Source organism: Lethenteron reissneri, chromosome 5 (genome assembly GCF_015708825.2).
Source record: "Lethenteron reissneri isolate LAM-NWPU_2019-01 chromosome 5, ASM1570882v1, whole genome shotgun sequence".
Classification (NCBI taxonomy): Eukaryota; Metazoa; Chordata; class Hyperoartia; order Petromyzontiformes; family Petromyzontidae; genus Lethenteron; species Lethenteron reissneri.
The window spans coordinates 8,751,751-8,776,509 of record NC_083783.1 but is presented as its reverse complement, the minus strand read 5'-3'; the positions used below and the strand labels follow the sequence as shown (position 1 = coordinate 8,776,509).

Sequence of the window (24,759 nt, the reverse complement as noted above, 5' to 3'; positions counted from 1 at the left end):
GTAGGTGCCCGCTTGCACGTGTCTACGCTACATTAGTTCAACGTGCGCGTAATCGCCGAACGGAGCGCTGGACGATCATCAGCGATTCGCGACGTTGTTTGTACGATCCGCAGCCGCACTGTGGGTTGTCACAGAGACCGCGACGGTGGAGGTCGGCTGCACAGCGACCTCGCCCTGTGTCCGGTACCTGTCCAGCAGCACCTGCTGATGGCGTGGCAGGGTGAAGCCAGGTGGACAGACTGTTGTAGGATCCCCGAGAAGGAGTTGGTTAGGAGCTGATTTTGTCCTTCATTCCTCCCGTCAGCCGGTCTGTGCCACGCAGTCCTGGTGCAGCTGTTTGGGTCAAGGTTGATGGCGGGATTGGAAGACTTACGGAGTCTTCCGTTCTTATGTGCATACACAATAATATGGTCTGTTGTCGGTTAAACTGCTTCCCACTCTGTGTCGGTCAAAGGGATAGTTTGACCTTACTTCACTACGCTGGTCAATGTGCCTTAGCGAGGATCTGAAACTGATATCACTTGTATGTTGAACTTCTTTCGCACGGTTTGTAGCCAACCCTGCTAATAGGAGGTAATGTTAGCCTTGGCCGGGAATCGAACTCGGGTCACGGGGGTTTGTAGTGCAGCTTGCGAACCACCACGCCACCGCTCCCTTACGCAATGCGCGCATTTGTCTGTGAAAACAATCAGCGGATGATGATTTTTTGCAAAAAATTACCCCCTATTTTGTCTGGCTATCGTTAAGGAAGAAATGCTTTCATTTATTTTATTAATTCGTAGACATGTCGGATGTCTGTGCGCTTGCATACACGCAACGCGTGTGGGGAGTTGTGAATACTGAAATCCTCGGGAGCACAATCACGGAGCATGACAGGTGTGGGGAAAAAGGGTCAGAAAGAGGGTAAGGTTTTATAGGCCGCTCGCTTAAATGCCTCGGCATCCCAAAGCACCTTGCATTACATCTCAACCGTTCCCTTGCCCTGTGGCAGGATAGCCTAGCCGAGTAGGCCCTGCACCTCCTATTAGCACGGTTGGCTACGTGCGGTGCGGAATAATTAATATTCATACGTACTATGGAAAATAAGAATAGTTTGCACCCTTTTATTTCCCTGTACAAGAATACGTATGGGTTGACAGGTACGCGAGCAGAGCGCGCAGCATGTGGAAGAACGACGCGCAAATACGGAATCCGTTTGAGACGCGACGTTCCAGGAGCACGGCGAGAGCGAGCCAGTGCGAATCAAAGATGAACAAAAAGGTTGTCGTATCCATGATAGAGGTTTTTGGGTTAGATCGTGCAAATATATAAATGTGTCGTTAAAACCCGCCACCACCCGGCACGACCAACTAGTAAGGGTTGTCACGTAAACAGAACGTGGCCAATTCGTCACTAGTACAGCACACCGGTTGTGTGTTGGAGAGCCAAGCCACAAGATTTACAATCTGAGTACGACGTTTCGCCAGTAATTACAACCAGCTTCATCAGACGACAGCCAGATTTGTGGAGAAGTCCACCTGTTTCGTTCCTTATATCGAGGCGTAGATGTGGTGACCACGCTTATGCAATTTTGCACAATGTGGGGGGGGGGGGGGGAATTACTGAGGCAACGCACATTATGCAATTAGGGCGGTTTGGCTATGTACAGCGCAAAAGAAGTTCAACGTACATACATAGTTTGGTGCCCTTCCCCCGCACCTCCGATTATCACGGTTGGCTATGTATGGCGCGAAAGAAGTTCAACTTACGACGGAGTTTTATCTCCCACAGAAATTGCCTGTGAAGTCTAACGAGAAGGAAGGTCTCGTATACACGGTGCACCGTACAAGGGTCAGCTGGAGGAATGATGGCGATGATTCTGACGTGGAAAATGTGAGGCGATATAGAGAAACACTGTGAGCCGTTGGGATGGAACCTGTCGTGAGAGATACTCATGGCTGGAAACAGTGGGTGATATGTACCCATGTTCAATCTCTTATGAATGAAAGTGTGGTTATTGGGTATTGTAGCGGTGCTCATAATGCAAGCGATGAATTGTGTGTGTAAAAAACAATTTACAATGCATCGTAATGATATGCCAAATCGGAGAACTATACAGTACAACTGCGAAACCCTACACAGTGATAAATTAGATTATCATTCCTATCACTGCTTGCATCCCGTGAAATTCCGGTGACATATGAATGCAAGGCTCGACGGTAAAGAATACTTTAGGTCAGCGTGACTTCATACATGCATAGTCTCTCATTGCCAAAGCACGCTGATCGCCCCTTGTGTTCGGTCGCAAATATGCCGTGTACACATGCCTGTGTGCCTGCATGCATGCGCGCGCAGTGTCCGCATCCTCTAGCGGCAACCTAATTTACACAGAGCAGCGTGTGCTCGCACGCTTCCTGTGCTACAAAAAGAGAATTTGTCCCTGGGCTGATATATTTCTCCTTGTGTCCTTGTAAGTGTCCAAACGGCCGAGCGAAGGGCCTTTCCCAGAAGTCCTGGCTCGCTCCAAACGGTCGCCCCTTTCGGGTCTAGAAATGAAGCCAGCCAGGGCTTTAGAAACGTTCCACATGTTTTGGAGGTTGATGAATGCACGGCGTATGCAGTTGCTATTTATATTTTGTTCAGCTTCTGTGTGTATATGTATTTGAACGTGTATTGAACGTCTTTTGCACCGTACATAGCTAACCGTGCTAATCGGAGGTGCAGGGAAGGACAAGAGGAGACTAGCAGGGCCTCTCGCTTGCCACTGCTAACGTGCAGATCCGCCTTGGGATCGCCAATGATAATCGGTGGCAGATCCGATCATCTGTATCCAATTACTGGGTATGTAATTTAACATCGATGACAATAATGATCCACGTGGTAGGTTTATGCAAACCTTCTCATCATTAACTCCCCACCACCAAACAAAGCTGTCACATTCACAAGGATGATGTTTATCCGCGCTGATGTATCGATCAAATTCTGACCAACGAAGCCCCCTCCTCACCATTGGATTAAAACTTTTTGTCACTGAATCGAACTTCAACATGCGACGGCGTTTCGCTCGAACGCATTGGGCTTCGTGAGGGGGTGCTGAGCTGGGAAATCGAGTGGAGAAAGCGAAGATGATAACGTACATAGCCGTTTGTCAATCCGCTGCTGGACGATGGCCACCCCACCCCTCTTTCTCACGGGTGTTGTTTGACCATACTTCACCACGCCGGAGAGTGCGGGTTGGTGAAGTGGCGGGCACCAGCACTGGTGCAGATGTCAGCAGTGGCTGGGTCCATAGTGCAGTGCGCTAACCCTTTTGCAACTGATCCACCCCAATAATTATTAACATTTGTATTACACATTTTACGACCAGATGACTTGATCACCTGCAATGTGCGTGCTAATTCATTGCGCGACATCTCGATGAACATTATAATTATCATTTTTAAGTAGCGACCCTCTACGCACGGTACATATTGACGGAAACCGGAACACGCGCAAGGGAGCAGCACTCTACCCCTGTATAGATGTAACGAGATGGCGATCAGTCCACTCGCTGTACTGCCTCCTGCTAGCCCCAGGGTACGGCACCTCGATGCCCACGGGAAGGGAGTTTCACAATACTTGTTCCATCCACCAGCCCTCGCTGCTTTTACAGTGCTGTATTACAGGTCACGTGCATAGCCACCATCAAGAAAAAACCTAAGAATATAGCCGCCACCGCCCGGCAATTATTGTTTTACTTTCAGCATTACTGGAGTCACGCTGGACTTGCAATCCAGAGGTCACTTTAAATCACAGTCGATATTATGTTTTTAATTTTGTGTCTGTTCCCTAATCTACGTTTTTTTCTTTCAGTCACTGCGTATGATTAGTGTATTTGAGCTTTGATTTTGTTTTTAAATGTCCATATCTCTCTATCGTGTCGTTATACCGGGCAATGCAAATTGACTGAAAAGGCTTTTTTTCAAGCACATAGTTACGTTGTTTATCAAGATGAAATGAAGTAAATACAGAATACACGTTCGTTACTGAACTTTGCGCGTATATTATCAAACACGTATATTTTTTTCTACCATGTTGTAATCGTTAGCACACAAAGTGGTGGCCGGTTTGATTAGTCTGACCTGTGTGGCAGTTAAAGGAATGGTGCAAACTTCTTAAATCGGCCACCTCTGTCCACCCAGCAATGTTAATGAGCACCACCACAGTTGGTCAATCGGCAGTTCGCATGCATTGGGATAAAGTGTGGGTACCACCACCTCTTCCAGCGAGGAAGAATAGGCCAAAGATGCCCTCTTAGAGGGGCTCTCTTGAGCCCCCAGCAGTGGCGTGAGCGATCATTTGCAGGGCTGCACCATGCAGTGCATGCTGGGAGTCTAGCATGCTGTTCTCACCGTCCGCTAAAGGGCCGCGTGGGCGGAGGCACGAGCGAGCTTGGATTCTCAAAACGCCGACAGCCTCGCTTCGAAGGAGCCTGCTATGTTTCAGCCGAGCGTGCTACACCAAAGGGCGCAGATGGGTCATCTTTCATCTCACTTAATCACAAACAGCCCCTTGGCCCTTGCTATAGCCCTTGGGGATAAAAATATCATTAGACTTAGAGATGCCGAGGCTGGGGAGGGTGGGTGGGGGCAACTAGAGACGTGGGTGTTGATCGCACGAGGGAGGAGGGCAGATCTTTCACAGCTTCGACGGAAAGGAGGTAAAGTCGGTTGTGGGGGCGTCGGGCCAAAGTGGAGGTCTTGTCGTATTTCACGTACGTGGGAATTGCCGTTTTCTTTCATTTATTATTTTGGTGTGTGTGTTTTTTTTGTTAACACAGAGGCCACTGTGAAAGGCAGATGGGGCGTTTCTTGTCAACGATTTGTGGCCGGGAGCACCGTCTGACCGAGACAGCCGCCTCCTTGGATCCCTTTTACGTTTTCTTTTCGAGCGAACTTCTCTCGTCCGTTGCTTGCCGCAGAAGCGCGGAGCTCGCGGCTGCCGTGGGCCGGGCCCCCCGTTTTATTGCCGTGCTCCCCCGCGGAGTTTCCCCGCAATGCTAATTGCCCTCGGCGATCAAGCGCCCGTCTCGTAGCAGCCCGGTGGAGCAAGGCTCGTGAAAACAGATGTACAAAGCCGTGCGCGCGGTCTCCGTTATGCCCTGGGTGAAGCCCGCTGCTCGCGAGCCACGCGTTTAAAACGCCAGCGCCCACGTGGTGGCTCTTGTGTTGTTGTTTGTATTTGTCAGTGGTTTGGAACCTGCGACTGAGGATGACCGGCACCCGCTTGACAAGCGCATCCTGTCGAGTGCCGCTGCTCTTTTCGGAATACCGTGACCTTGACCTGTGACCTTGACTTATGGCTTTTTGACTCGGCGTATTATCACGAGTGTGAGATGCACTTCCGTAACAGGTTATTTTCAAGAGAGGCCTACATTAGTGAGTGTGTTTGGCATGTGAGAGCAAATTGGAGTACATGCATTAAAGCTGCTTATACAACCTGATAAAACTTTCATCCCTGCACCGATTGATTCAATAATCTATTGTTTCTATTCATGACGGTGCCACTGGTGCTCTTGCTGATTGTGCTATTAATTATTGTTGTATGTATGTATGTTGATCCTATTTCACACCGTACGTAGCCAACAACAGCTGTTGTTGATGGTTGTTGTTGGTGGCCTTGCCGAAGGTGGTGGTTATCATTGTTGATGATAGTTGTTGTGGCGGTAACCTTGCTCACAGAGCTGTTGTTGTTGTTTGTGGTCGTTGCTTTCACCAGGCATGTGCAGACACGGGACGCCTGCGCCTGGCCCAGGCGTGGCTCATGGGACCGGTGCTCACCGAGACACTGGTAGTCACGTGCCGGAGGCTGTGCCGGCCCGGACAGGGCAAGCAAGCGGCGAGCGGAGCAACGGCAGCAGCAGTAGTGTCGTTGTCTGCGGAGCAAGCCGACAGCTGGGCCCTGCTGTCTCTCGCGCTCTCTTCACACGCCGATGGCAGTGAGTGGCGCTGCACGCACTGCGGCAAACGCAGGAGGAAAGGCGGGTGCCTTTCCTCCCCGTTCTTAGCCTTGCTCCTAAGTCTGGGGCGCGTGGCGTCGGCGAGCACCTGTTAGGGCTGGCACGGTGCGCATTGCGCCTGGTACCTTGTGTGAAACACACAGCCGTCTTTGTCTCCTCCGTGCTGTTGCTGTCCACGATACCGCCGTATGGCTGTGATGTGACACCAGTATCGACTAGCAAGCTGGGAAATATTAAGTGAAAATCTTAAGTCTTGAGTCTATGAATCCATTTGCTACATCATGGCCAAGAATGAAAGCCAGATTGCCAAGCTCATAGCCGAATACACAAACAACCTGTGCCGTGTGCCAGTCTTAATAGGTGCTCGCTAATAACCCTTGCCTCAACTAGCGTCCCCAGGCTAAACAGTGCCCCTTCATTGTATTTGTTCTCACATATGCTTTACGTACACACACTTAATGCAACATAACAACTGTCGTTTCCCCACGCGCTAAAGTAATGCAGAGGGAACCCTAATTATGTAACCTTCTGTCTGCGACATAAAACAATACGGTCCGGTTGTTTGCAAGCGAGACGCTGAGTAGCCGTGTACAGTTCCAGATGCGATTCGCGAATAGCCCAAAATCGAGGATAGCAAATTTGTGAATAACGAGGGAATACTTTACATGCTCGCATCGCGTCCTTCCTGGAAGCACCAATGTCGGCTCAGGGTAAGCGTGAGCCAGTGGATTTACGGGCACTTTGCGGGCTAAAGCCGTCGCTCCCACTCTACGTATTGGGAACCAACAGGCCCGTTACTTAAACCCCCCCTCCCCAAATTGATGTGCGTACCAAAGTTTAGGAAACGTCACGGACGATTAACTTTCCTTTTGGACTCCTTGCCAAAACTTAATAATGTATTTATTTATTTTTGGTTACAGCCCAGAAGAGGCCTGGTCGGTGCGGCTTGAGTGGGCCCAACGTTCACATCAGATGTTACTTTGTTCACAAAGATTCCCAGAATTTTGGAGCGTTACAAAAAACACCCGCGTTGCCAAATTCTTCGTGGTCTCTCCACGCATACCGCATAGCCTCTGGCCTGTGGGATATAAAAGTGCTGCCCTCACTGCACTGATGACGCTGATTGGGTGAGATGCTCTATAATTTACCGTTTAATTCACGTGTGAATCACATTTGTCATTCTAGTCAGTTGCTTGAGGAGTAACTCTGCATACATCTAATTCCTACCCTCTCACACTTGGCGGTTCTCTCCAGGTGCTATTGTTTCTTCCCTTATGTAAAATATTCGCGAAGCAACCGCGCTATTGCGTTTTAGGGCCGTACCACGTGTTGTTTGACTCTCCAGGACGTCCGTGCGCGTCTAGTTTCTGAAGAAGCTTCCAACACGTAGAGCAAAATGTCGGACGTGTATGTACGTTTGTATGTTGAACTTCTTTCGCGCCGTACGTAGCCAGCCGTGCTGATCGGAGGTGCGGGGACACGGGCCGAACAAACGCACGGCACAGCCCGAAAACACATTGGAGGGCTATGCAGCACGGCCGCTGTAGCCTACGCAGTGATTCTCATTATTGTTGTAGCACAGCGACCGTCGCTTGCTGTGGCCATCCTGAAGGAGCCTTCCTTCCAGCCAGCTCGCCTACCCAGGAGAGCCGCTGGAACGAAACAAATCGCGAGCGGAGCGCGAGAGAGCGGCCGGTGGAGAAACAATCAGCGCAGTGTGTTCTCGCGTTCTCGCGGCGTGATCGCCCCGGCAGGTGGCCTGCACGGTTTTCGTTTCCTTCGCTGCGATCCTCCCACCTGGGGATGGCTTTCGCCTGCCCGCCTGTCCGCCACACCCCCCCCCCCATCCCCCCCTCCCCTACCCACCCCGGCACGGTGCCGAGGTTACGATGCGCCGCGGAATTTTGCAGTTCCATGCCTCCGAGGAGGATTAATGTTCGAGTGTGGCGGTGGAGAAAAGGAAGTTTATTCTTTCCGTTGTTGTTATTGAGCTATGATGGAGGCTCTATAATAAGGATGGGTGGAGGTTTTAATACAAAAACACGAGATTTAACTGCGAATAACTTTTTTTTACCACATTTTAAATAGGTCTCAGCCAGTGGTGGAAACTACACATTCTTATGGTGAGGTTGAGTCTCTCCAGAGCACAACCACCGTTGACTTCCCACACAGTGGGTATTCCTTTTATCCACCTAGCGGGGATGATGGGCCGAGTTATCCCCCAAGCCAGGATTTGAAATCCCAACGTTGCGATTGTGAAGCTGCTTGCTCCACACCACTGAACCTGCCTGTCCGGTCATCCTCACGCACCGAATGTTGTCAACAAACTCGATACAACTGCAGAGTTACGTAGCTGAGCAGCCGAGCGCGCAAAGTTGTTTTCCTCTTAAGCGTGACGGTCAATTCTTGTTTTCCTTTTAGTTTTTTTTTCCATTCCCCCCCCCCTCCCAACCGGTTCGGAGGAAGCGAGCCATCGAACGATCTGAAACAAAGGCCCCAGCACCGCCAGAGCTCTCGATTCGGTGTCGCCGGTTCCCCACCGCAAGCCGCAACGGTGGTGGGGGGGGGATTAATCGCCGAGATTGACGTGCCACCGTGCGGGCCCTTTTAGCACCAGTGCCCCGGCGGTCTATTCACAAATCAAAGCATTCCTGTTGCTACGGACATTGCTGGGGGATTTATGTTTCAGTAGCGCAGAATTATTATATTTGTAAAATGTGGCCTCGTAACAACAATGCCGCGTTTAAACGGGCCCTTTCTCCATCCTGCTTTGATGTGGCGAGATAAAAAAAAATCTAATAACACTGTTTAACTTTTACAAAGATGTGATTGACGGGCAAGCGAGAGGCAAGCGAGCGTATGTAGTGCTTACGGACACAAGACCCGCATCCTGAGCTTCCACTGTTCCATCAACGAGTCTCATCCTTCGAGGCACTTTATCTCGAGTGGCCCTACTCGGCCCGACAGCCGTAGTAACTACAGCAGCGGCAGCAGCACCCAGCGGAGAAGCCTCCGAAGGGGAATGCATCTCCAGGAGTCGTCCTGGAGATGCACCCGGCTCCAGGGGCGTGCCTTCGCCTCGACACGTGACCCCCTGACCTTTTAATCCGTGTATCGGAGCTGTCCTCATTCTGGAGCATCCCTCAACGTTTACGTTTTGTCAGCGTTCTGGAGATAAGATAACGTGTCCATGGAGATCGACCGAGAGCTCCATGGGCGGAAAACACGCACACGTGTGCGCAAATGTCGCGGGCTTGCGCGGTGCAAACTGCACGACGCCGCCTTCATCGTCTCCGGTTTCCTTGTCCGCTTTCCAATATTTTCCGTCACGGTGGCGGCCGTCGCTTACGGGCATCGGCCAGTCACGCTCGGGAGGGCACCTCGCGTTGCATCCCCGCGGCACGCTCTAACGGCCCCCTCCGTGTGGCGACGCATAACCCCTCCCCCCCCCTCCTCGACGTTCAACCCGTCCCCGTGCCACCGACGCCCGGATTGCAGATTGCGACTGTGAAGTGCACGGGCGCGCGATTTATTGCGCGGTTATCTTTACCCTGCCGCCAGGCGCGTTTGAACGCAGCTGTTGCCTTGTTTATACGTCTTACCTCGGGGGACGGTGTTTTTAGGGGTGGCGTCTGGCAGTGTCCACCGCCCCGCTCGTCTGATTAGTTTACTATGTCTTTTTTTTGTTCCCCCCCCCCCCCTCCCGTTTTACAATTCCCTGTACATCCCGTCGCGTAGCCCCTCGGGACGTTGATGTCGTGGGAATCGCGGAGTTATCTTGTCCCTGTCGCTATGCGCTCAGCGCGTAGCGCTCGCACGGCTGCCAACTGTGGGATGCGTGACACATGGGATGGGGGCTTTGGGGGGGGGGGTGGAGAACTGCGCCACGGCTCCTTCACACACGCGATCCCCCAGCGTTCACGATGAGATATTAAATTAACAAAACAAAAAATTACGCACTGAATTGGCACACCGCTGCAGTGGAACGATCCGTTCTTAGCTTTCGCACGCGAGCCGATGTCAGTGATCCATCCCTGCGGTGGACGAACGTCCAGGCGCCTTCCCTCCTTCGGCTGCCACTCCGTCGACAAGCGCGGCCACCGCCAATTGTCCCTTCTAGGGACACGTCCTGCCAAGCCCACTTTGGGTTCCTTGGCAGCCTGTCACTTGCGTACGCTTTCAAATCCAAGCGTTAAACGCCGCCTCACTACAGACACGGATGTATTAAAGGCTACCTTAAGGCAATGGGCCTTTTTTGCAAACATGTTAAATAGTGTTTATGTTATCGGGTGGTGTTATTGACGAATGTGGTTTTTAATGTCACAATAAGCTCGGGAGTTTCCCTGGCCGGCACCGTGCAAAGGGGAATGACGAGGCCATCGTCACTGGGAGGCCGACGTGGCCAGGTGGTACATCGGCCTTTGAACCGAACGACCCGTAGCACCCACACCGGATGGGGCAACCACCGCGTATTCAAAGCGGACGGTCGGAGAGAGAGAGAGAGAGCCCCGGCGACATGCGACTGTGGAAATCTTGACCACGACCGTAGGGAGACCGTAGGGGACCGCATCGCGACCCGCGGTTAAAGTCAGCGGAGGCGTTGTGAAGACATCTTCCGCTCGGCTTCCCCCGAGGCTGTGCTTACGGCCTGCACGTGATGGACTCATCAGTTTCTATAAAAAGCCACACACAAGAAGAATACGTCTGGAATTGGCAGTGCTGAGATCCTGGCTTCGAACCCAATTTGGTTTTGCACTTAATTTGACCCTTTTTCACTGCAAAAACTATTTTTTGGCCGACAGGTACAACCTACCCGCTCGCTCATCTCCACATCCAGGGAGCACGATGTGGAGATTGTGGTCAAATGTAACCAATGAAGAACTTGAAGCAAAGATCAAGAGGTCATCACGGCCAAAGTCGTTGATGCCACCTCGCCTCGTTGGCAACGCGTTCTACCCTGCGCCAGGTCCCGCAGCTACTGCTCAATCGACATCCGACCTCCAGGATCTGGCCTGACCTCCGTGATCTGAAGCAAAGTGTGATGTGATTTGTGGCGCTGCTGTCTTGCATTGCGGTGTGCCTGGATGATGATTGAACGTGGAACACTTGCGATAGAATTGGTGAAAAGAACATGAAATGTAACTGGAAAAATATTTGCACTACTCCTTACAGCAGTGGACTATTGCGTGTCTTCTCTGTGACCCAGTTTACCAAATCAACACGGATTTCCTAAACCCATTCACACCTCGTCAAGAATTTTAGCTGCCGCAGAACCCCCTGGGGATTTAAAAATCAACGTTGACGTTTTGCAGTGAAATGCTCCTGATAAATACGTGTGGGATGTTGATGCAAACTTTTTTCTTATATATTTTTTTATCGTGAAGCCCTTGCGAGGAGAGAAGTAGAACGAGCGAGTGAAAGAAAAAAAAACACCACCTTGTAACGGCTTCTTCCCCTCGGCCTTCCTGTGCAAATGCTCACGTCGGGCAAACCGGCGCAATGTCCTAGCGTTCTGCGTGAAGCGTGGCAGGGAAAACAAGCGGCTTGACGTCGCGTGATTTATTGCGCGAACGGTCCCCGAAGGCGAAGCGGCTGTCTGCAAGACGGATCGCGCGCGGGGCCCCTCCCGAGTTCACGTCTGAGTTCTCGACGTGGCCGCTCGCGAGGCAGGAGTTGCGGGGCCTCCTCGGGTCGCGAGTTCGCGCGACCCCCCCTCCCCCCTCCACGCCGGGCGCTGTTCGGACGGGTCAGACCCGGCGCTGGAATGCGACGATCGTGCCGGGCCAGCGCCGCCTGCGTCGGCACACGTCGCTCGGGCACCTGCCGCTGAGCGCCGAAGAGGCCGCGTCTCGGGCAGGCCGGCTGAGGGACGGACCGTCATCATCTGACGGCAAGCAGGGCTGCGATTCTTTAGTTAGTTGTGCGTTACAGCAGATGCCTCCGTTGGAGGCACGCCTTCTCAGAGAGCGGGAAGCTATAACTCTGCAGTGCGTGATCCAGCGGCGGTCCTCTTGGCCAGTTGCTTACTGAGTATATTTTGTTTCATGTGGCAGGAAGCCTACAACCAAATCGCACAATGCGCCACTTCTCATGAGATCTGGGAAGCGAAGCTGGCTTGAGCCTCCATAGCGCTGAGCAGGGTGACTACCATGCATCACAGGTGTCATAGCTGGCTGCGAGTCTCCGCTGTGGACAGCGGAGAGCAGCGCGGAAAAATCCTTTGCTCCATTGTACTTCTACGCTCCGGTGTCTGTGCTCCCCGCCCTCGGCATCCACCATTGAGCAGTGTGATGAAGTACGGTTCAACAACTCGTCATTGACACGCCGTGACGAGGCTGTTGTTCCACGGGAGATTGACAGCAAGCGATTCATAGTCACATGCGTCTCTGTGTGTATTTATACACGTGTGTTCATTATACCGTGAATGTATGTGTTTGTTTATGCGTGCGTGTGGCTTAATTTCAGCTGGGTCTGCCTGGGTCAGAAAGCAGAAAATATTTCCACCCCTGAACATCGTGTCCACTTCGTTGAGCTATCAATTCTAGCCAGGTCGCTTCTGTAAAATAAGCTAATAGCTCATTGGGCTTTACCTGGGTATAATACAATAGTTTAGTTTATTTATATATATTTGAGCGATTTACTTACCTTTTCTATACTTTGCACTCCCATCTTGTTTTTGTATTGTCGTTGTAACGCTCTGACCTGCCCCTACTGGACATCTGTGACAAAGCGCTTTATAGCTCATGGGATTCCTCCAGCATAAATAAACATTGTGATTCTGAATAGCTGCCCGTGGCTACTCGTCTACCAGTGACCCGGAATAAATATCTGCATGAAAACGAAGCCCGGTGTGTATTCACACACAGCTGCACGTGCGCGTGCGTGCGTTCACGTGGGTGTGTCCGCCGTGCGTGCGTCTTCAACTATACACTATTCAACTCTGATTCATTTCTAATTTTACCAGGTAAGGCCCGCTGAGCTATATAGCGCTTTTTCAGATGCAACTTGGCCATGAATGATACCTCAGCGAAGTGGCTTTTCACGTGTAAATTTCTATCAGCCAAAGACTCTTAATACGCACGCTTCTAAATGTGGAGGGAAAAATCCGGAGGACCCGGAGAAGAATCCACGCGACCACAGGGAGAGAGACGCGCAAGCTCCAATGGGCGTCGGGGGGGGGGGGGGGGGGGGTCGGGATCGAACGCACGACCTCCCGTACACAAGGCGAGGTCGTTAACATCTCCCCGTCGCGCGCACGCGCGCGCCTTGTGTCCCGCAGAGCCGCTGCTGCCCGCCGAGTGCGTGCGCCGCGTGGTGTCGGCGATGCGCGCGGCGCTCCCGCGCTGCGGCGTGGACGGCGCCCCAACACGCGCCGAGCCGTGCGTGTCGCTCGTGTGCGACGTCGCCTGCAGCTTCTTCGGCGCCAGGCATGGCGGAGCGGCGCTCGCGGCCGCAGAGGACCTCATCTCCGCCATCTTCCGCCTCGCGTGCCAGAGCAGGGAGAAGGATGCGTTCACAGGCGAGTGATTGAAACCCCCCCCCCCCACTTCCTTGTCTGCCTGTCGTCTGCCTGTTGTCTGCCTGTCTCGCACTGCTCGCCTCCATGTGGATCCACTGACACTGCCTGAGAGCCCCTCGAGAGTGGTAACCAGCCGGAGCAGTGTCGGTGACCACCTATGAAAAACATATTTTAGTTCAGTAAACACAAGTTTTATTAATATTTACTTTTTCACGTTTCGGGACCGCCACCCGGCGGGGATGCTTCTCCACCTGCCTCTTGGCGGTGTCAATTTGAAATCCACCGTCACAGGTGACAGATTTACCAATGCCTGCCTGTCTCAAGCTCCTCGCCATTGTGTATATCGGCCGTGTGAATTTCAAATCCCACTTTCACAGGTGAGTTCGCGACTCCTTTTCTGGCACCCGGGCTCTTCTCACACCTCTGTGTGTGCGTTGCACTTTTTACTTCATTGGAAAAACCAATGGCAACATCGCCTCCCAACTTCTGTGTTCGCCTTGTGCTGCACAGGGACAGCTGCCAGTAGGGGCGTCTCCTTGGCTAAAAACCTGCGCTCCGATACTTGTTTTACGTTACAGGGCGCAACATAAATGCCGTTTGTTTTGCTAGTTACTTTTACGTACAGATGTAGTGATGCCCTATACCACAAGGTATTCACAATATCAGCAACTGGATTGATAGTTGTTTACACGTAGGTTATTCACAGCGGCTCGGGATCCAAGTGTGGACGTGCGGTTGGGGCTGCGTATTGAGCGTACCTTCTCTCCTCTTCGTCCTCCTCGCACAGGAACCATTCCAGTTGTCTTATCTCGCTGGATGGTAACCTCCCCAGAGAGGGATATCGATTCAACACAGCCACCAGTAGCAATCCAAGGGTTTTCTACCACGTAGCCAAACCTTGAAGACCACACTTGCACCGATTGGCAGTGCCCGCATTGCAATACATTCATTGCTCAGTGTAGCCAATGGCAATTGCTTCATGCAAAGCGTCGCTCATGCCAGCAACGTGATCACAGCTTACAATTTTTCGCCGACGAAACGGTCACGTACATGCGCAAGCCCTTATGTCTGTGTCCACTGCTGGTTGAGGGGGCTCCCCTACGGCGTGTGGGTCTTGGCGGGTTGTTTAACCGTGCTTCACCATACTAGTCGGTACAACTTGATGAAGGCAGCCAGCGGTGGTGGAGGGGGGCGGGGCACATCTGGCTCAGATACCACTGATGTTAGCCGTGGTCTGGGATCAAGCAGCGCGGTTGCTTAGTCCAGCGTGCTAATCACTTTGTCACCGCTCTCCTACGGCAATGCAGACATTTATTTGAAACATAAACGGGGAATAATCTTTTTGTGAAAACAAATGACTCCATATTTTGTCTGGCTATCGTTGAAGGAAGAAATCCCAAGACGCGCTTTAATTTATCATGTGCGTACGTAGATGTGTTTGGATGTGCGCGTACACGCAATACGTGTGGGAAAATGTGAATGCCCTGGGAGCACAATCAGTGAACATGCGAGTGCGGGTTCGCCGAAGGCGTAGAGGCAAAGGCATGGGTGCGTGGAAGTGCAGGACAATGAAATCCCTTGCCCAAATCCGTGATCCGCAAAAACTCTAAAGGCATTTGGGAAAAATATGGTTTGGTTCCAGCTTCGTAATACGACACCCCACCCCCCTCTTGTTTTATATCACCCTACATGAACACTGCTTATTCAACGGTTGTGCTGTGCACGATTACCTCGTACCTCGTACATACTGTCTCGTTCATTCTCGTAGACGACTAACGGTGCAGTGGCACATTCATACAATAATGTCGCATGTGGATAAGGCGACTATCGTGCACAGCAGGTGTTATAGGCTGCGGGGCTAGTGCGGTGTGCAACAGCAAAACTTGTTTGTTGGAGTGCGGAATTCCCGCCTATCGGCTAGGGCCGACACCGGAGGCAATTACTGGCCTGCCACTCACTCGAGCGTGAAGTGTGCGAGTTGACCATTACGACGGCAATGGTGACATTATTTTTGCTCAATGTTCACTTCCGCACCAGTAGCAAGCGGTTTGCTGGTAGATTTGACAAGACCGATAAGTCGATCGTGGCTGACAGACAGCCGTTGGTCGCTTTGATTGAACTTTCCAGATCAGACCAACCGCCGGCATGCTCTACCTCTAAGCCGTTAAAAATTAAATCACGTCGTCTCAGTACACCCCACTCTAAATATATTTGTTATCTTTAAAACGAAGATAAAAAGAGCACATGAAAGGGTGAGAGCACCCGATGCACGAAGCCCCCATGCCTTCAAAGGAGGGTGCTGACGGAGCGATGGGCCGTGGTTGCCTTATGTCGTGACGCCTCCCGCAGCGCTGGCGATCAGCGGAGAGGAATCGTTGGGTTCGTTTCAAAAGTGCCGGCCGACCGACAACTCGCCGTTTTGTGCCCTGGTAGCCCCCCCCCCTCCCCCCCTTCGATGCTGCGGGCAAGTTTTGTCACGGCCGGAGGGTTGCGCTCCGCTCGAATTACGCTACCCGTCTAGCGAGCGAAATGGTCGGTGCCGGTTAAAATAACACTACTTGCTAGGTCAGGCCACTCGCCCCCTTCTCTCGCACAGTGGCGGTGCTCGGCATAAGTGTGGGGCCCCCAAAAATCCGATGAGCTATAAAGCACTTGACAGATGTTCAGTAGGGGCAGGTCAGACCGTTACAAGCAACAAAATAAAAATATAATTGGAGTAAAAAGTATAGGAAAGGTAAACAAATCAGTTAAAAAATATCCAAATAAAACTAAACCATTTTTATCTTACCAGCTAAAGCCCATCGAGCTATTAAGTTTCTTTTTTCAGAAGCGACCTGGCTACATATGGTAGCTCAAACAAATGGCTTATGTGGAAATGTATAGCAGAAAAATAATCGAAATAATTATTCAAGCGACCTTGGATGCATTATGTTAATAGGGATACCCCAAATCTGACTCATAACACTGTAAACATAATATGACTCGTAATTTGTGTCTTAAATAAATTATTTCACACGACTGTGATTTAATTGAGCTGGGTGGCTTGACCATCGCAATGTTTGGAGCCACGTGACGCACCCAGAAATAATTTCTGCTAAAGGCCCAAAATAGATTGCCACCACCAACCACAGCTCCCACAGGTGCCACCTTCACACCTCACCTCGTTTAACTTCTGCCAGATCTAATGAACGTGGCACAGTTGACAACTGTACTGACCTCCAAGATCTGCTCTTACAAGCTCATCACTATCGGGCTGATGGTCATCCTGTGTTGTCTCCAGCCTCTGGGTGCCTCTTCAATTCCCTGTTCTGTATGTCCCCCACTACTCGTCACAACTTTTACTCCCTGATTACATTTATAAAACTTTGCTCCGACATCATCAAACTTTACTCGCACTCTTCTGCCATTCAACTTCTATCATCCTCTGCATACTCGTGCATTTAAAAACTAGAAACATTTAAAGCTGCTCTGTTAAACAACAAGGTATACAAGCTGGGCATATTTTATACAGAGAAAGAGGCAGTCCTATGCTGAGAGAAAAATTCAGGTCTTGAAGCCTCGATTTTAATAGAAGCAGGGAGTCAACAGCACGGATGACTGATGGAAGGGAGTCCTAAACAATCGCCGCAGAGGAACCTCCCACGGAGCGAAGGTTGACTGGGGACTTTAAACCCCAAATTTCTATTGTCGGACACTTTATGACCTTTGGCTGCACCAGGCCACAGTCAATAATATCCATTGAGCCATAAAATATCATCTTTGTTACTGGGCCTTAACACGAAGCATACTTTGCAAGGGCAGCACTATTTCTAAATACAGTTCCATTACTTATTTACTGCTTTGTTTACGTAACTTTGCTTAACCGAGATAATCTACCCTAGTAGTGTACATTCATTGTTGGGGCAATGGGGTCATTTATCGTTGCACACTGCTCGTTGGTATTCCTCATTGGTATTTCCCATGATGCCCCTTGGCTCGCACATGTTTCACCTTGTCACGTAGCATCGGAACGAATCCAATGAGCGTACCCTACCCAGCTGGCATCACAGGCGTGCGCGTGGTGTTAGTTTTTTTGCGCCGTTTAATTACGTAAAAATTGCACCGCCCGCCCGTTAGCGATTACAATTTGTCGGGCACCACTCGGCCCTCGGGTTTGAGATAAACGCAAATCGCTGGAGATCTGCACTGGTGAATGTATCACTGTGTACGTGCATTAAGAGAAAAAAAATGTCAATTTTGCCAGCGAACGTGGTGTGTGTGCGTGTTAAATGTAAAAGGTGGAATGCTTTTATCGTTTTTTTTGGGTGGACTTACGACTGTTGGAGAAATGCAAATAGTTTCAGATTTTGATTTTTATCGTGAGTGCTGTCTTCAAAGCTATTAAAATTGCTTAACCAACTACATCTTAAAAACAACAGAGACAAAGATCCCCTGCACTGCCTTAACAAACTTCTGGGGCAAGTGCTGTTAGCGAGCACGCGCTCACACACGCAGACAGCCGCGCGTAATGTACTCGTCAGCGCAGTGCTCGTAGGCTTGCGGAAACATTTATACAAGCCCGGCACTTAAAAAATAATCTTAGCAATAATATTTATTCAATTACAGACTCGGGGTCGGGCTGTCACGAGAGATGTTGCCGTAGAAGATTGAGAGATGAAAGCCGCACTGAAAGTGGGCACTCGCCGATGTGATGGCGAAGGGAAAACGTGCGACACTCGCTTTGACACTGGAATGCTGTATTTTGTTTAGTGTAATGAGCTCTGTATTTACATTCATACATTTCTCAGGATTTTGGAGCCTTATGTATATATATTTATTCAAAACCTTTTGACTGCCACTCGTGTACGTATACGTGTGTATACTTGCACAATGTACACAATGTACAATGCATATATGTACGTATGTTGAACTTCCTTCACACCGTACTTAAACAACCGTGCTAATCCGAGGTGTTGGGGAAGGACAATAAACTAATATGTGTACTATATACACGCACACAAATTCAAAAGGTTTCCTGTATAGGCCTTACATGACTGTTAGGGCAAACGATATTGGCGAGTACCTATGAAGGCAGGCATGGCATCCGAGGGGCTGGTGTGGCCAGAACTAGTGCTGATATTTACACATCTCGCCACCAGGTGCTCATTTAAAGCTGTAACCCGAGGGGAGGCCCGAGAATGGTTCAGATATTTGCCACTGATGTTGGCCATGAGCGGGAATTGAACTTGGGCAGCCCTGGTTCGTAGCAAAGTGCACTTAACACTACACGACTGCGCCCCACTGCTAGTACTACTGCTATATACAAAGACAAAGGTCACACGTATAGCCCCCACCAGAGTGTTGGGGCAAGTGCTGTTAGCGACCACCTATGAAGGCCGACGCCGCACACGAGGGGGTGGGTGGCCAACACCACGTCCGGCTGCCTTTGTCTCCCTAGTGATGATGTTTACATACCACACTGGGTAGTTATTTAAGGCTGAGTCGACCTAGGAGAGGCTCAGGACCGATTTAGATAATCGTCACTGGTGTTGCCCGTGAGCAGCAATCGAACTCGGGTTGCCGCGTTCGTAGCGCAGCGCGCTAATGGCTACACCACCGCTCCCCACTCTATGTATACTATATACACACACACGAACATTATACACACAAATAAAGTCGGTATGTATACAGAATTGAACCTCGGAATGTTTTTGAAGCCTTCCAGGGGTTGTAAATTTGCGGATGGGGGTGGCTTTTTTCTCTTCAGCAAGACCTCGTTTTCGATGAGGTGTGCTCGCCGATTCGTGACCTAAACACACATTTCAAACTCGCGTTATTCATTAATCCACTCACAAACCCTTTCATAACACTGGTCGCCTTGTTTAACTGGAAGCATGTGTCAGGTTTAATTCAGAAATTTCCACGTCGTGTTTTTTTTTTAATTACGAGACTATTTTAAACTCGAGTAATGTCCTTTATTAAGTTACAGCAAGTCGTACGGTGCCGGGAGCAGGCGAGGTTGTTGTAATGTAGTTTGCTGTGACACCGCTCGCTTGCGTGAAAGACCTTGAGTTTGTCGTCCTATAATTGCCTTGTGGGTTGGGCCTTGTGTTCTGAGAAGTGAATTCCCGGCCACAGGTCTCTGTGTGCCACTCGCAAGCGTTCAGAAATCTACGGCGCGCACGCGTGACCTTACCAGATTTCCCAACTCCACCGGCCCTCGGAGTCTATTATTTGTAGTACTCTCTTTCAACTCCCGTGTCCAACGTCAAGCTTGGTTAGTAGAGCGGCATTGCTCACGATTGACATTGCACGTTCAAATCGCAGCCAGTCATCATCATCATTTTTATTGCCATCATTGCAATCATCAAAATCACTCTTGTCCTAATCATGGTAACCATCAACGAGTCATCATCGTAATCATCCGCATTCTTTTAGAATCATCAACATAAGCACCGTCTGGTGAAACGTAACCTCAGGTTGTCCCTTTGAGACAACTGGGCCTTGCCATAGAAATGTGGAATTTCTACCACATTTTTGTTGACCACCAACAGAGATGAGCACTTGCCCCAACTTTTAATTTGAGCTTCAGGGAATGTACGCTCCATCGACATTTTTATTTTTACACTCTGGAAAAACACACGGGGCTCTTCGTCGGCATGGGGCTCCATCGACAAACGTTGGCGGGGCCTCGTGCGGTGGCGCACGTCGCACACCAGCGGCGCCACGCGTCTTCACCATCGGGCCGTATCCACAGGGCTACGCACGCCACTCGCGTCGCAACACCGCGCCTATAAATAGGCCGCTGATAATGGACGCCGGCAACGGTGTCAGCTCGGTCACCTTCCCGGTGACGGGCGAGCACGCCGGGACACGTGGGGGGCTGCACTGCCACCCTTCTCCCCCCGACCCCCTTCACCTCCTGCTGTCCCTCCATTCCCACCACCGCCCGCTTGTGCCCCCTCTTTCTCCCCCTCCCTCTCCCCCTCTCTCTCTATCTATGTTGCATCCACTGTGGGTCTGGAGCGGTGCCAGCGCTGGTGTCATGAGCGCACCCGCTCATGCGTCCAAGCTAATGGGTTCCAGGAGCGATTAATTGGTTTGTTTATAACTCACTCGGTGCGTTGGTGTTGCCGCTATCATTATTGGTCTGTTTTTTTTGGAAAACGTGTGATCGTTTCGGGTGTGGGTTTGCTGACGAAGGCGTGCGGCTGCAATAATTCTTGTGTCACAGTGAGGGCAGCTCAGTGCACCGAGTGCTTAGTTTCCTAACTGTATAATCCAATTTTATAACGTGGCAGTACTCTGTGCCTTGTATTGCGTGGCGAGGGTGGAACTGGGCTGGCTCGCTGCTGGCACTCGGTTGGACCCACAAGCCTGTGTCCACATGAAAGCCCTTGAAGGCCAAAATGATCCCTTGGAGCCCCTGACCTTACTTCCTGACCCATGCCACCCACTTAGAACTGAGCTGAGCCGACCCTGCAAGTCGTCGCGAAAGGTCATGGGGTCAACGTGGAAGTGAGACGTCACTCGCTAGGTTCAACTTCCTGGACTATTGCTGCCATTTTAATATTATGAACATTTCAATTTCTGAACTCTCACAGATAGCAGTGCACCACCCTGTGTTAGAAGAATGTCCCTGGAAGATGATCTTTTAGAACTACTTCATTAGACATGTTCACCTACACTCGGGGCATATCTTTCATACAACTTATAAAGAGTGCGTGTCCTATAGGAATATTGACACATTTTGTATCTCTCAGAGCTGGAGTAAGTCAAATAAAGTGAAAACTTGACTGAAAATCCAAATTAGATGATATTTTGTTGTGCAGTCATTGGTGGCCATCAATTCGCTACTCACGGGAACCCTATTTTAATCGCAGGTGGCTAAAACGCAATCGTGGTTACATTAGTCGCGATACAAACAGCGACTATCAGCACTTGTTTTACACAATACAGGAATAGGGAACCGATTGAAAATGCGTGTAAAAAACAAATAATGCACGACTACATTCTTATACTAACAAAAATAAAGGAAGGGAAACAAAGTATATTAACAAAGCAAATGCGATCAGTAACCAGGAACTTTTAGTATGATCCATACAGACTCTGGCTCCCACTTCTCTGCCAGTTATTTATTCCAGCTACGTCTGTTTCCATTCACCTCGCTTCTTGATTCCTCCTCCAATGACTTGGCTCCTTCATCTCACCCACACTGTGTTTCATCACCACGACACTGCAGGCCACAAAACACAACACTCACATCGGCAATTCAATGCACTCTCGTCAGATTTCATCCCCTTCAACCACGTGGCCACATCACTGCTACTTTTCTTCACAAGTTTCACCACGAGTGGCTGACACCCAGATTTGAACCCAGGATGTTAGCGGTGCTGGCTCTGTGCCCTGACACCTGGTGTTAGCCAATGAGCCACACTGCCAATTCCAGGATTTCTGTGGTTGCTGCTGCTGCCTGGTCAATGGAGCCCTCTGTGTGCATCTCACAGCCTCCACCACCAATGCCCAGTGGCCTACACACAGGCAGTTAGTGAGTGAATATTATTGGAGCAGCAATTGTCCCATGGACCAGGCCAACTCATGGGCCTGCCGGATCGTGCCGCCTCCTCTTGTATTGATTGATAAGAGCGGCCGCTTCCTATTGGGGTCATCACGGGGAGGGGCTTTTTAAGGTTCGCTGGACGTGGGAAAGGGTGTGGCAGTGACCCCGTAGTGAACTTGGTATGTTATGGTTTGTAAAACTATAAACTGTTTTTATTTTACCAGTTAAGGCCCACTGAGATCTATAGCTCTCTTTCAGAAGTGACATAACCACAAATGTTAGCTCAACAAAGAGGCTTATCGGGTGGAAATTTATAGCAGCCAAATAGTCTTTAACGCATGTTTCCACGCAACCACGGGGAGAACAGGCAAACTCGAAATATACAAGCTTCAGGGTTGGAATCGAACCCATGACCTCCTGTATACCAGGCGAGGGAGTTAATATCTTGTCACTGTGGTGCAATTGGCGGAGTCTGACATGGTGCAGAATGGATCCACGATTCATAATGTGTCACTCCAACTCGCCCCGTGCGTGCGTGTGTGTGTGTGTGATTTAAGCAATTTTTTTCATGTTACAGTAATAGGTGGTAATCGCATGCTTTCAATCAATATTAGCTGACAAGTTCTGGCAAAGGAAACTGCTTGCATAAGCTAGTGAAATTATAATATCTGGTGTACAGGTCAATTGTGAAGGCAGCTACTTTGTGTACATGTTTGTGTATTTGTTGCGGGTAGTGGTGGTGCAGCGGTTAGTTCGCTGAGTCACGAATCCCGCAACCTCAGCTCAATTCGCGATCACAGCTAACATCATATATGAGCCTGACAAAATAAGAATAGGTTTTACCCTTTTTGGCAATAAAACAGGTGTTAAGATGTTCAAACACCAAATAAAAACCTTTTGCAAAGCATCAAGTCTGCATTAACCACACGTACTTGTGGAAAAACATGCACACAAACAAGCTCTGATAATGTATATGCATTGTCCTTGACATTGATTGGCCTACACCAGAGACAGCCTTCTTCATGGCCTAGTCTTACCACGTGCTAGACAAGAGAATGCCTAAAGGTGAACAGCACAAAGACAATGCAAGTATTAGAACACGTATAGCGCTCGGGTTTCGAAGACAATGACGATATTATCAGAGCATGTGTGTTTGCTTGTGTTGCCATACGTATGTGTGGTTAATGCAGAATTGATGCCTTGCAAAAAGGTATCCATTCGGTATTTGAACGTCTTACCACCTCCTGTTTTATTGCCAGAAATGGTAAAAACCTATTTTTATTTGTCATCATTTTGGATGCTGGCAGAAAAAATGGTCCAATTTTGATCTTTGAGCTAATCACATGAGTCCACTTTGTTGACTCCACCCTTGAAATGAACGTCTTGTACATTGTGTAAACATCGACACACAACACCCTTGCGCCGTGCCGGCCTATTTAGGCGCTGGCTAGCAGCACTTGACCTAACAGTCTGGTAATGGCTTCATGGGTGGATCTTTGTGTTTGTGTGTGGAGGTATTATTATGGGGGAGGAGTGTTTGTTGCAGTGCGCTTTGATCCTGCCATAAAGTCATTGTCGGGTCGTCACTAAACCTGGCCTGCTTTATGTCTATTTAGGCTCAAATGAGTACCTGTTTTTGGTGTTTTTCCATCAGCAATCGAGATACAGCACTTGCCCCTATCATCTGTAGCCCCAGACGGGGGTGGGTGGGGGGGGATCTATGTGCGCGTGGTAGCGCGTGCGAACAGAGGAATCGTAGTTTACACACAACGTTCTACAGAGACAGCAACGGAACGCTCCATTACCGGCTCTGCGTCGCGCCAGTGAACAGAGAAATCTTAACTCCATTGGCCGGTGGTTTTGTGCCTCTCTCCCGGTAGACGACTCGATGTGAAGTAACTACATGGGTGCTGTGTCGCGGACGAACAATGGCACCCCCGTGGTGAGATGTTAACTACCTCGCCTGGTATGCAGGAGGTCGTGGGTTCGATCCTGACCCTGACCCACCTGTATATTTGGAGTTTCCATGTTCTCCCCGTGGTCGCGTGGGTTTTTTTTTTTCGGGTCCTCCGGTTTTTCCCTCCACATTTCGAAAGAACATGCGTTTAGAATAGTTGGCTGTGATACATTTCCACATGATAAGTCACTTGTTTGAGCTATGTATTTGTGATCCCAGGTCGCTTCTTAAGAAGAACTATGTAGCTCAGTGGGCCTTAGCTGGTATAATGAAAGGTTTAGTTGAGCAATGACAAGCACTTGGGAATGAAGAGCGTCGTGGTGTGCGCGTGGTGGCGGTCACATTTGTTCACTCCTTCTGGCGTCATGCTCGCCCATACTAGGAGCTCGCTTGGAGCATTTGCAGCAGCAGCAGCAGCTCACATGGCTTAGCAGTTGGAGGGGTGGGGGAGTTTTCTGTCGATGTATGTCCAACTTTTGCACTGTATCTCAAAGAAAGGAAAGAATTGAGAATAATATAAATCATAGGCATAGCCTTCCAGAGACCAGCTTATGTTTTATTATTTTATGGACGCCACCCACTCTCTTGTTGGCTGGAGAAAAAGCCCATATGTTAAAGAACAGAACCCCAAGCCAAACTAATTGCTCCAACAGCTGGTACCCGAATGGCTTAATCTTCATTACACACACAAACTCACATGTATATTTTACATGGAGATACGTAAACTATGTAGAATGAGAGGCTGTGCCAAAACCATGAGTTGTCCT

General features: G+C 50.0%; 1 protein-coding gene across 1 annotated transcript in view; it reads left to right on the top strand.

The window, feature by feature from the left end:
* Window positions 1-24,759, top strand: part of LTN1 (listerin E3 ubiquitin protein ligase 1) — a 177,213-nt gene that overhangs the window by 48,522 nt on the left and 103,932 nt on the right. The window contains 2 exon segments of the mRNA XM_061567905.1: window positions 5,737-5,956; window positions 13,257-13,496. Of these exon segments, the coding sequence (XP_061423889.1) occupies window positions 5,737-5,956; window positions 13,257-13,496 (460 nt within the window).